General features: G+C 40.9%; 1 protein-coding gene across 1 annotated transcript in view; it reads left to right on the top strand.

Moving 5' to 3' along the window:
• Window positions 1-13,192, top strand: part of SORCS3 (sortilin related VPS10 domain containing receptor 3) — a 265,016-nt gene that overhangs the window by 189,291 nt on the left and 62,533 nt on the right. The window contains exon 7 of the mRNA XM_053983733.1: window positions 4,926-5,044. Coding sequence (XP_053839708.1) covers window positions 4,926-5,044 — 119 coding nt within the window. The remainder of the gene's footprint in view (window positions 1-4,925; window positions 5,045-13,192) is intronic.

Raw genomic sequence — 13,192 nt, 5'->3', positions numbered from 1 at the left:
ATTCAGATAGAAGAATCTGTGCCTTCAGTGTCACTGGCTACTTGAAAAATACATGATTCTTCTAGGTTGGGCATTTTTCTTTCCTCTTATTCTCTTTGTCTCTATGTTTTAAGTTAAAAAAAAAAAAAAAAGTAGAGGGTAAAAGCAGTGGAGAAGGGAGGGGAAGGAATGGAAGTGCTATTTAGGATTAGACTCCTGAATTTGATGATTTTAAAATTTTTTAATTTTTTTTTTCTCTTTCAAGAACCTATCTAATACCAATTCAGACCCTGGAGCCTAAAAGGTGCTCTGGAGCTGGGAACAGGTGGTGGGGCATGCTGGAATCTCATTCGTCCATAAATGAGTCAGGGCTATCAATAAGCTTATGGATCTGGGAGCTGGCAGTCCTGTTCACCTCTCTGGTGACTGTCCTTCAAGATATTTTGCCACATGGTTTTGTCTTTCCAGTCATTAGAAATGGTTGTGTCTCTAAAAAACCCATCTGCCCCTGCGTCTAGTCTCCTTAAATGCTGCAAGATGCTGATAATTCCAGTGCCTATCTTATCTCAAGCTGTTCCCATCTTTTGTAGCAGATGAAGTTTTTCACATTTTTTCGACATCTTGGCAGAGTCATTGTAGCAGAATAATAATTGAGACTTGCATTTTTAAATTGGAAAAACATGTAGGAGCCTTGGGCATTGTGTCTTCTGCCAGAGTGTAATAGGCAACAGCAAGGACAGGGCTGAATGCAAGGGAACTATTATGATCACACTGACACAAGCACTCACCAGCATTCCTGGGAAGGATATATTGAACTTCCTGATGTTCAGTGAGTTAATCTTCACCCCACTCCCAGATACACTGCAATAAACAGCATTTGAATTATAGGAAAAAGAGGGGGAGAAAAGCTAACCAAAAAGATAAAAAAGGGTAACTAATTCCTGGAGAGTCTACACATCTTTTTATTTGGGGGAAAAATTATTGAGGCCAGTGAGCTTTTTCTCCCTCTCATGGAAACCTTCACAATGTTATGATTTTAAATCTTGCCTGACACCAGGGCCTGATTTAAGCTGAGCCAATCTGCCAATGCAACTTGTCTCTATCAGCTGCCCTTTTCCCTATTAGCCATGCTGGCCAGCCATCCCAGGAGGGAGGCAGGAATTACTGTCCTGTGTCTAAGTCCCAGTCATCTGCACACAGGTTGGTCCTTTGCAGCCTTCAGCACAGTGACACAACAGCTTCGACTGTTTCACTGCCTCCCTTCAGGGACCCACGTCTTTGGGGAGAGAGCCTCTTGTGCTCATGTTCCTGCCAAAGCTGGCATGGCCTGCAGGAAAAGATGAGACTTGGTAGCTTGGCTTATTTCACCAGTTTGTCCCTTCCAATTTCAAAATTGTTTCCATTTTGTCACTTCAAAAAGGGTAAAAATACACCCCAGAACCTCAAGATGGAAGACTGTGTTAAATAGCAATGAGGAGGCGGCTCAGGCTCCTCAGCTGGAAAATGGCTGTACATCTGTGAAAGCCATTCCCTAATCCTAAGTGAGGTGGGAAGGGTTTGTGCATGGCTGTACATCTGTGAAAGCCATTCCCTAATCCTAAGTGAGGTGGGAAGGGTTTGTGCATGGCTGTACATCTGTGAAAGCCATTCCCTAATCCTAAGTGAGGTGGGAAGGGTTTGTGTGGAGGCATGGGCACTGGGATCTGAGCTGCAGCAAGCCCTCCAGGCTGCTTGATGTCCATATTGCCACATTCACAGATGAGCTGAGGAAGTGGCTGAGGTTGCTTATAAGCATGACAAGTTTTTAATGCTGCCCGGGAAGTAGGGAGCCCTTCTCAACTCCTTTTGCAGTGGAACATTATAAAAATCCCACAAGTAACAAAAAATCCAACCCGCTGAAAGAACCATGAAAACCAAAACACCCAAAGCCTTTAATTCTGGTATTGTGTAGGACAATATATAATTTGGAAGTAGAGCCCAGATAGAAACAATCTCCCTTAGGCAATACACCTCCCAGTGGAAGGTAAGCAAGGCTTTGGAGGCATGGCTTAGTCTCATGTCACCTGCCCCTCTGGGTGAATGTCCTTTTACCTTGTGGCTGCCCAGAAGGGGGGTGCAAAATTACCTCAATCTGGAGGAGAGGGTGATAATAGCCTGGAAGTTAGGATGGCCTCTTCTCTCTTAATGGAGGCTTTTGTTGAGAGACCCTGTACTTTCTATGTGAGATGATGTGCTCTGTGAATGGGACCCTTCTAGAAGCTTGAGCAAGGACTTGAGATTGTTTCTTGCTTGGAGTTGCACACAAATTGGAACGGAACTGGATGTTGCTATATTTTTTACCTGATTTTTAATGTATTTTTAAAGGGATTTAAAAAAATTTTCTTTGGGGAAGCAGGGTAAAAAAGCAAGACTTAACTTTATCTGGTATCCTAAAGCACACAGGTTTAGATATTTTATTTGTGTCTGTGTTTGGTTTTTTTTAATAGGCTTGTATTGTAAAATATATGAAAATAAATAAAACAAGAGACTAATGGAAAATGAGCAGTGAGCTACCCCCCTTCTCCACCACCATCTCCTTGTGAATATTAATCAGGTGCCATTCTTTGAGTATATTTGATTGCTGGTGTAACACACTCGAAATGACACATTTCCCAATAGGCAGGAAGCTTGTTGTCATGTCAACACTTGTGATTTATCTGCATTTATTTGTGACAGGTTTTTATTCCTCTTCCCATTCTGTCACTCAGCAGCAGCAAATTATCTCCTTTTTGGAAGGATAAGAATATCCAGGCAACTGTGTGGGAGAACGTACTGGAGGGAATGAGCTTCTAAAAATACAACTCCTGACCTCTCCTCCTTGTTCTGCCTAATTTTAGAGCTACCTCAAAGAGCAAGTCACTGCTGTTGATCTCTTTGGATAGCATGGCAGCACATAAGACCCTCTTGTTATCTGAGAATTTGCTTTTATCCATTGTGAGGTTGTCTTAGGTTCCACACTGAGGAGCTAAACACCAGCTCTGGGCCAAGTGTGTGTATATCAGTTGATGAAGAACTTTAATTTATGCCAGTTGAAAGTCTGACCTCTCTGCTGCTGCTGCTGGAATTTTATGCTGGGAGAAAGCACAGCTCGGATACTCTGGCTGTTGGCACTGTCTCTAGGTCAGGTGTTTTTCACCATACACTTTAATCACTGCCCAGTACGCTGAGCTGGCACCAGCAACATTTTCTGCTGCTTTAGCATCCTCAGTGGGACTACGATTTCATTACTGCACCAGACCTGTGTGACTGCTCTGACTCAGCCCTTATTAACCTGGAATCCCTGGTGCATCAACCCAGAACCAGGTCTGCAGCCTTTAAACAGGGCCTTCAGTCACTGGGTGGTTGGCCATGGACCTTTCTTAGATTAAAGCTATTTCTAAATATTTTAGAAATTATTAGTCTAATTATTAATGCCTCTGATTTGCATTCTTTTTGCATTTTTAAGAGTGTTGCTGGGACAAGACTCTAAAAGAGGAAACTATCAGATTGTGAATCTTGTTTTAGAATTTGGGCAGGCAGTTGGCTGAATCTCACAGGATTTCAATCATGCCCCCCAGAGCTTTCCACTGCCCCACATATTGCTGTCACTGGAAGGACACAGACCAAGGACAAGGCAGGTTTTTCTGATGGAGACTCCTGTAAGCAGCTTTGCTGTCCTAGTGACTGTAATTTTAAACTTCTCTTTTATCATTTTGGGCTCAGTTTGACAAGGTCCATGTCAAAAGGCTCTGTTGTGAACTAAAATCACTGCATCAGGCTCACCCCAGCCCTTACAAACTTGCTGTTTACTTCACTGATGTTCTGTCTTCACCCTTTGTAGAAAAGCAAAGAAGCATTTGAATCTAGGAGGTCTGTAAAAGTGCCAGAGTGCAAAAGATATGACCCTTTTATCACTCTAGCTGTCATCTTAGTAGTATTTTTATTTTCTTCCTAATTTGCAGCTTTCAGAAGAGCAGTTGAAAAGCAGAGATGGCATATTTAGATTACACACATCCAGAAACACAGTGCATTCATTGTTCAGTTTCATGAGGCCTTTTCTTAGCCTGAGTGAAATAATGCTTAATCCCCTATAACCTCTCTCAACTTACTGGATGTGAGCACATCTCTTCTTGTTCTAGCTTTCTGTATATCTGCCTTTTCCTTCTGCTGTCTTCACATGCTTCTCCTAGTCCTGATCCTCCTCTCAAGCAATGTCAATCCTCCTCTCAAGCAATGTCAAGGTCAAGGCCTGACAGGATCCCATTAGTGTGATGATCTTCTGTTCTTCTCTCTGGACAGAAGCATTTGATGCTTCATGCAGTGCATATGACTACTGTTAGGAATCTTCAGCTAGTCATGCTATTTCATGGCCATGGCATTTTCATTCCTAGCCTATGTTTGCTATAAAGACTTAATTTGTGGTTTTTTGTGGTTTTTTTTTTTTTTTGGGTTTTTTTTTTTTTTTGGTTTTTTTTTTTGGGTTTTTTTTGGGTTTTTTTTGTTTTTTTTTTTTTTGTATTTTACTACCACAATTAAAACCGGTCAACAAGGCTAGGGGGTTTCAGAGGGAAGACAGGGCTATGACTTCCAGAAGGGTATAGGAATTGGTGCATTCTACCTGGGTGGCTTCTGTTCTATATGGTCTCATCAGCAGCTTTCTGATGCATTTATGGTTGGTACCCTCCATTTATGGTTTGAACTTCAGTCTCCTGAGGGATGTCTGCACAACAGGGAAGGGAATGGCCGATGTTGAAGTGTGATGAATTCCTAACTTCAGGGAGCAGTTACAGTGTCAAAGGCTGGAGGCAGATCCTGAAATAACATCCCCCTAGCTGGAGATAAGACCTTCTTTGGAGCTGCTGATGGTGTTTACAGACAAGTGGCTCCTACCTGGGCATTTCTGATGTGTCCCCATTCTCCCATTGCAGACACACACTATTTGACCTGTCGGATCCAGGAGTGCTCCGAGACCAAGAGGAGCGGGCCCTTTCCGCGCTCCATCGATGTCAGCTCCCTGGTTGTGCAGGATGAATACATCTTCATCCAGGTACGTTGGCTTCATACAAATGGGACGTGAATCCTGTCTGCACAAGGTATTTTTTCTTAGAATATTCTTAGGATAAGCACATGGGACAGCAGTTCTTAAGAGCTGCGAGTTCGTCCTGTTGGCTCTGCAGTCTGAGCACTTGATCTCTCTGCTCATCACTTGTCTTGAATCATATATTTTTAAAGTTTGCTCATTAAGGGTCCATGGATTTCACAACGTGCTATTTGTGCGGCTATGTAAAATACAAAGGAACTATAAATGAATTGGGGAGAACAGAGAAGAACAAAAGAAATGTGTGAAGGATTAATTTAGCAACTGGAAAGGTTTATGCTGATTTGACAGTCAAGTAATGCTAATAGAGTGAACCAAAATTTGTAGTAGGAGGTAAAATAGCAGAAAAATTGAGAAAAGATCTTACAGGGCAACTTCAAAGTGAAAGGTATCTGTAATTTTGTCAGTTGGTAATGATTTTGGAGATGAGGAGAAAGTGTTAGAAATCGAATTAGAAACTACATGTTTTTGAGATTTTTTAAGAATACATGGGCTGGATGGAACAGGGCCATCTCTCTAAATTTCCTGTCTGTGGAAGCCTGAGAATGAGTACTACAGTCTGGAAGATCACTTCCTGAAGATGTACCATTTGGTTGAAAACTGAGAGCCAGGCTGCAGTGATTCCAGATTGTAGGAAAGCTCAGGAGACACAGAAATTACAGACATGCTGATGTTAACTGCTTGCCTCCAGTGCTGAAGCAGGGGGAACAAAATGAGATGAAGACTGCATTCAGGTAGTATCCAAATTATGAGAAAGATTTGCTGTCTGTGCTGGGATTAGGTGGAAGACTGGATCCCTGTGGCCTGGGAGGACTGCAGGATGAAAACTGCATGCATTTGAGCAAGACTTGGCAGAGTTCTGAAAGCAGGGGAGTCTACTGCTCTGGAGATGACCTACTGCAATGGGAGCCACAGCTCCCCTCAATCCCCATGAAACCCAGGCTGCTATGCTTCCTTTGGCCTCAGTGGAGATCCACTGCTAGAAAACACTGTGAATTCAGATTTTGCAACTTTGTAAGTCATGATTTGACTAAAAGCAATGGCTTTCCAATCGATAAATGCTCTGCTCTCCAAGGAGTATTTTAGGGAGATTGTCTTAATGTGGGGGTTTATGTCTGTGGCAAAGGGTGTTGTGGAACATCCAGCTCTTTAAGCATGAGGCCTTACAGATGTTTCTCACTCCACAGCTCTCATCTGTGTTAAAACAAGGCCAGTCTGTTTAGAATCTTTATCTCACAGTGAGGACATGGGCCTGGTGTGTGTGTTCCTCTGCCTCAAATCAGCAGTGAGCAGCTCAGGCATTAGCTTCTAAAAACTTCAAATTAAAAAAAAATGTGTGTGTACCAACACATGCATGTATGTATATGTAATAAGTGTCTTGACTATTCTTAGCAAGGTTTTATTATAACTTAATGGGTGTACGAATTGAAAATCACATCCCCACATTTTAAAAAGCTGTTGAATATACACACAGAACATTGCTGCTGCTTTGTGCAGGAGACTCTCCATTCCCAGGCTGTCTATCCCTTTCCCTGTGTTTTGTATCACACTGGCAGGGTTTCTGCCTGTCCAGCAGCCTGCTGTAAGTGGCTGCAGATGCTGGGCAGGGATTGAGCCCATGCAGTGCTCAAGTGACACGCAGGCACGTCAGATTCCCAGCACACTCTGAGCTGAAGGTGTGTGAAATCCAGGATATGGTCAATGGACTATGCAGAGTGTTTGCTTGGTACATATGTAGGAGTGCTGATGTGTCCTGGATGTATTAGCCTCACAAACCATGTGGTATTGCTGCCTATTATGGGATGTGTCAGATTGACTGCTTGCAATGTCTCACGTGTATAGTCTGGATAATCTTGGACAGAAGTGTAGGAGCCAGGTCTTTAGAATTTTAAATATTAGACAGAGATGAATAAATAACTATCAAATTAAGTGTTAAGAACCTGGTGAGGTTTAATAGCTGCATAAAGCATTGGTGCATGAGTTCTGATATGTCTGCTCTGGAACAAATCAGAATTAATGTATTGGAGTGGAGAGAGGAACTTGTTTTTTTTAACTTTTGTCGTTAAACCAGTAGATTTTTAGCCTAAATCTGTAGGCAGTGTTGCTCCTCTAAATTTAGAGAGATCGAAACCTTCAGGGGCAATTTATCTCTTATTTCACCTATTTCAACATGAGATAGGTCTCTCTTTGAGTGTGCCTTTCTCATTAATATTAGAAGGAACCTAAGTAGAGCTTAGTGAAAATGCCGAAATTTTTGACAGCTAAAATTAGGGAAGATGAATTCCAGATATTGATATCAATGTCTTAGATTATCTGCATAGAGTTATTTACTAGTGAATATCCATTCTAACCAAGTTGATGAACATGCCTGTGCTGTAAGATTCCTGGGGAGCATTAACTTGTGTAACTGCACTCAAAGCAAACGTGATACTATGATCCATAATGGATAGGGGAAAGAAGAACCCAGAAGATATTATAATGCCATTATAAATCAAAAATTCCTGTTGTGCAGCACTTCTGAAAGAATCTTTCACAATTACAGTACAAAGAAGGAAAATGAGAATGATCTTACGCTTGAAAATTTCATCTGTTGAAGAGAGTTTGAAGACTGGCACTTGTTACCAAGCAAAAGAGACAGATAACATAGCCCATGAGGAAAGATGTAAAAGGTAATGTGGAGGGAAGAAAGAAATAGCTACTAAGAGAGAGTAGGAAGAATTATTATGAATAAAACAGTAGGTGATCACTATGAATTTATTGACTGACTTTCTATTTGATTGATCAGTAGTTATTTAAGGATGTCTATCATGTTACTAGGATTGGATTGGATCATTCTGCATAAAATGATACATTAAGTGAAAATCTTACCTTCTCTTGCGTGTATAAATTTTCATTCAGTTCACAGTACTGGTCTGGTGTAACCAGAAGCCAATATCATAATCTTCTTTCATGATTAATACTTAAAATTCCTACAAGTTGCAAAACAAATCATTTATTTGTGAGAAAACCTTGGAATATGTCTGGACTTATGTACTATAGCAGAAGGAGCTAATTTGATGACCAACTTTGCCATTTAATGTCCATGTTCAATTACGTAGCTGTGCTCCAGTGAGTACTTGTTACTGAAACAATATCACTTTCCAAACTTAGGTGCAAACATAACCTACAACTGCCTAAAAGATGTGATTTCCCGACAATTACCTGAACTGCTTTGGTATTCTCATCTGCAGAGCTTACATTATAAGACACAGCGATCAGGGATAGTCATTTGGGATGAGTCTAGAGTATTGATATACTTTGGAGAATTTATATGTTAAAAAATAAATTACAGAAGGAATTCTGGGAATGGTATTTTTCAAGCAAGTCTTGTGTCAAGGTTTCTAATGGAATTGCTCAGGTTGCTGAAAAGTGTTGAAAATTAAATAGACTTTAATGAAAATGGCAATTATTTTTCAGGAAATTCTATTTTGACAGAGATAGCATTGTTTGGAGAAAACCTTTTTATTTTCTTACAAGTAAACAAATAATATCAATGCTACTTGGTTCTTTAAAGAGAAGATCAGGAATGATCTGTGTATATTTCCTTGTCAACAGATCAAAAATTTCCACTGAAAATGAAGGAAAACATGACCAAATGTCACTGCTTATTTCAGGCAGTGAGGAGAGTCTGGGCCACAGAAATCCCAGTACAGTGTTGCTCATTTTGGGGGGGTCTGAGGAGTCCTGAGGGGCATGAATAGGGCAGTGCATTCTCTGGGAATCAGCTTTGCTCTGGGATGGTGCTTGTGCAGAGAGCAGCATTCCTGTGGGCAGACCCATAGCTGCCATAGAGAGCTAAGAACTGCTAAGTTAAAGGAGCTGCTCCTGGTTGCCCAAAAGTTATGTGCAAGCATCTCAGGTACAATGGCTCAGTGGTTCTTCTGGGAGGCCGGACTCCCACTGTGGATGAGCCTGGCTGCTAGTGGAGAGGGATGACATTCCCAGTGCTGACCCTTGTGAGGATTGTGTCTTCACAGAGAAACCTAGGTATCAGGAGATGGACAGAAACAGTGATAGAACTCTTCAGAATGTGTGACATGATGACAGCTGGCACTGCTGTTATAGTGCTGCTGACCTAAGGATGTCAGTGGGACAAAATTTACAGGGCAACAGTATTTTTTCTGAGCTGGAACTGACAGAGTTGGAAAAGGACAGATAAAATTTTGGGCATATTCACAAGGGACATGAGAAATTATTTGGTTTTTCAAAATTTTTTTTTCTCTTTTTTCCCCACTTGTAGATCTCATAAATATGTTTCCATCCCCCTATTAATTTTGTTGTGTTGTGTAAACCCTTCTGTATGTGGCTTTCCCCTCAGAGATTGTACCAGTCTAGTCTGGCATGCAGTTATCACTGTCCCTGTTCCTCTCTGTCTCTATCAGCACTTGGAGACCCTCAGGGTTACTTTGGCCTTTTTGATTTGAGCTGGCTGTAAGTGCAGAGGTGTGTGAATGGATGATCAATACATGTCTTGGTTGTTTTTTATGTATTTCTTTTTCTCCAGGAGGCTACAGACTCTGCTATCCCACTGGGGAGGAGCTAAAGTTGATCTGAGTTGTAGCTCAGATGTTCAGCACTTTCCATAGCAGTGACAACACCTCTGGGTATAGAAGACACCTCAGACTTAGCAGCTGATACCTGGTTTGGGTTTGGGAGTGATACAGGCCAAACAAATGCCTTTGGAGATGAACTCTCTCAGATCTCTCTTTGACTGGTGGTGTCATAAGGACAAGGAATGATTCCTGTAAAGTTTGATTGAAAAGGATTGGTGTTTTGCTTCAGATCCTGGCCCATTTCCACTTTAAAAGGGAAGTGCTTTGCACCACTAATCAGAGAGGCATGCTGAGAGGCAGTGCCTTATCACTTTCCAAAGCCTTTAAAGACTGGAGGCATAGGTACCACTTCCCCTTTCCATCTCATGGCATAATTTATCAAGGTGTTTAGCTGCACGCTGAAACTCAAGTGTCTTGTCTTTCATTGGCCCCTGCTTCTACTTCTCCTTCTGGAAAGCTTTCTTGTCTTCTTTCTATGCCATTTCATTTGTGATTCAGTCTCCTGGGAACCCTCGGAACTGCACATCTTTCTCTTCAGTCCATATTCCTTCAGGCTGTCCTGGGACATATGATATTCAATAAAGCTTAGTTGCTCTCCTGATGGCCCTTTGTTTTGAGGTTGATGTGATGAAGGGAGAAAAGAGTGTGAGGGCAGCTGGGAAGAGAGACAGGGTCTTGACTGTGGTTTATAAGCCTCCTGAATGTGATGGGGTCTGTTGTTGCCATTTAGGAGCAAGGGATGGTGGCTACTCACACCTTGCGCATGCAGCAGTATAGAAGCAGCAGCAGTTCCTGTAGGAATTGTAGGAATTACATATGGAAAATGAAAAGTTCAAGTGAAAATGCTCTTCTGTGATACTGATCTTTCATCTGGCTCTTCTTCACCTTCTGAAGTTTAAACTTGGAAGACTTTTGCTGAATTCGGGAGTTGCACAGCAGGGCAGCACCTCAGCCTGCTCACTGGCAGGAGTGAGAAAGAGCAAATCCAGAATTTCTCCAGAGGTGGTTGTGTGGTGCAGCTGAGTAGGAGTCTTACAGAGCACATCTGAATAACTCCTCTGGCTCAGAGGAACAAACGCTTCTGCCAAAATCTGTTGAACCATTTCAGTCTTCTTTTGCATCAGAAAAGTTTCCTTAAAACATATGCAGATGTCAGTATTCACCCACAATCATTGATAATGTCTTACAAAACCTATGGATAATATTTCCATTTTTGGACGCCTGGTATCCCATCAGAGTGTGTCTAAAAATTTCAGCTGAAGTAATTTGATGCAAAATGGCATTTATATACTTTCTTTTTATTTGTATCAAATTCTGGTTTCATCAGGGTGGATATATTTATTACAACCTTTTTTTTCCCCCAGCCTCAGTAGAAAGAAAAATACTTATTATTTATAATATTAGAATTCAGGTTGGGGGACATTTCTCTTTGAGACGTTATAGAGGGGGAAAAAATTTCCTGATTCTAGAAGCTATATATATCTAAGCCCAGCTCAGAGAAGTAGTTTAATATTATTACTGGTTGTGACTATGCTTGTTTAGGAGCACTTGAAAGTGCTTATGTTTAGTAGGACATGAGTGTATGTTTCAAGTTTATTGAGTATTTAAGAATAGGCTAAATGAGCATATTTGCTGAATTGAAGTAATTTATCAGGTGGATAGAATTCAACCAGCAGCCACAGCTGTGCTGATGCTAATTCATAGGGATTCCTGACTTCAGTTATCAAGTTATCAATTTAAAAACTTAAATAAGTGGCAAATTTCCCCAGGAATAAAGAAAGTGGTTGTTGTGTTTTTTTTTTTTTTTTGTTTTTTTTTTGGTTTTTTTTTTTTGTTTTTTTTTTTTTTTTTTTTTGTGTTTTTTTTTTTTTTTTTTAGATTTTTGTTGTTGTTTTTTTAATTAATGTGAGACTTCTCAGCAGTGAAACAGGATAGAGGGGAGAAATTAAATGCTCTTTTCCCAGTATAGAACCTTCTCTTTATTTTCATAGAAACTAAATACACCACGTTCAAATATAAATTTCTTTCCTCCATTTTTTCCTCCATTAAATAGGAGCCAAAGGTCTTAACAGAAATCAATCCATGCAATTTATTTTTAACTTCACCCTGCTTAGCTACGATTGATTTTTATCTCTGCGATCGATGGTAGAGAAAACGGTTTGGCGGGACAATGGAGCACTCTCCAGCTTGTAGGGGCTGGTCTTTGAGTCTTTTATTGAAGGAATCATTAAAAGCTTATTATGAAACTAATAGGATGAAGACGTTTAAATGATGAACACGATTACACCTGTTTTACTGGTGAATAATATCTGCCAGAGCTGATCTCCACTCACTCCTATTTAAAATGCTGGACAGCACTCCAGTGGGGGAAATTAATCCATACAGATGAAAGAAAGTGCATCCCACGTGCTAGTTAAAAGCTCTTCTTAAAGCAAGACAGGCAGTAAGTAGTTTGCTACTTTCCTATTCACTGCTGGGTGCTTTTCATCCATTTGTAGCACAGTTTCATCTTTTCTGTGCCAAATATCACATTTGGAACTTGAGCCTAAACATCTCTTGATAAAAAAATTATTAACATTTTCCTTAATTTATTTATTTTTTATTGATTTTCTTTCTAGGGCTTTTTGTGATGTACTTTCTTTTATCACTCTTTCCCCTCCCATCACGTTGTCTGATTGATCAGCTGAAGATATAAAGTATTGCCTTGGCAAATTCATATGTTTCCTCTGAAATCAAATGGAGGTTTAATGTGTACAATTATGCTCTTCTCACAAGTTGATTTCTGTGTGGGTGATGTGCACCTGCAGCTCTGATGTGGCTTGTGTTTTGGTGTAACTGCACATTTTCTGCAGGAGCTGCTTTTAAAACAAATGCAATCCATCTATTCAAGATGACTCTGTCCTTTAGCTGTGTCATCTTTTCTCTGAGGGAAGAGGCAGCTGAACAGGGACTGGGCCAGTATAATAAATGCTGCTTTGTCACAGCAAATTTTCTCTGATGGGTGTGATGCTCTAAAGAGTGTCATGTTTTCTAAGCCTGCTGAATTCACCAGGCAACTTGAGGGTGCTTCATGCACAGAAACTCCACAGCGCACTGCAGTAATTGCATGTTGTTCAATGACTGTGCAGAAGGCACGATGTTAATGGAAACCACAGGGAGATAATTCAGACTGGTACCTGTCATGATGGGATTTATGCTGGGGAATGCAGAACCTCACTGCACAGAAATATCTGGAAGATTGCTTTTCTTGGTTATGGTGGCTAATCAAGAAGGAAAAACATTACACTAGGTTCATGTTCTTCCTCATCTTCTGAATCTTTTGTGACTGGAATTGTGGTTAGGCTTGGGAGAAGAGGCACAACTTTTCAATCCTCAAACTCACAAACTTGTGCAAGGCCTAGGGAAGGCTGTCTCTGAAGAACCCCAAAATCCCTTGGTAAGGGTGTCAGTGGAGCAGCCATCCTGCTGAACTTGCCATGACTCTTCTATGCTTTAATCCACAATT

The sequence above is a fragment of the Vidua macroura genome, chromosome 8, assembly GCF_024509145.1.
Source record: "Vidua macroura isolate BioBank_ID:100142 chromosome 8, ASM2450914v1, whole genome shotgun sequence".
Lineage (NCBI taxonomy): Eukaryota > Metazoa > Chordata > Aves > Passeriformes > Viduidae > Vidua > Vidua macroura.
This window is presented reverse-complemented; position numbering and strand designations above follow the sequence as displayed.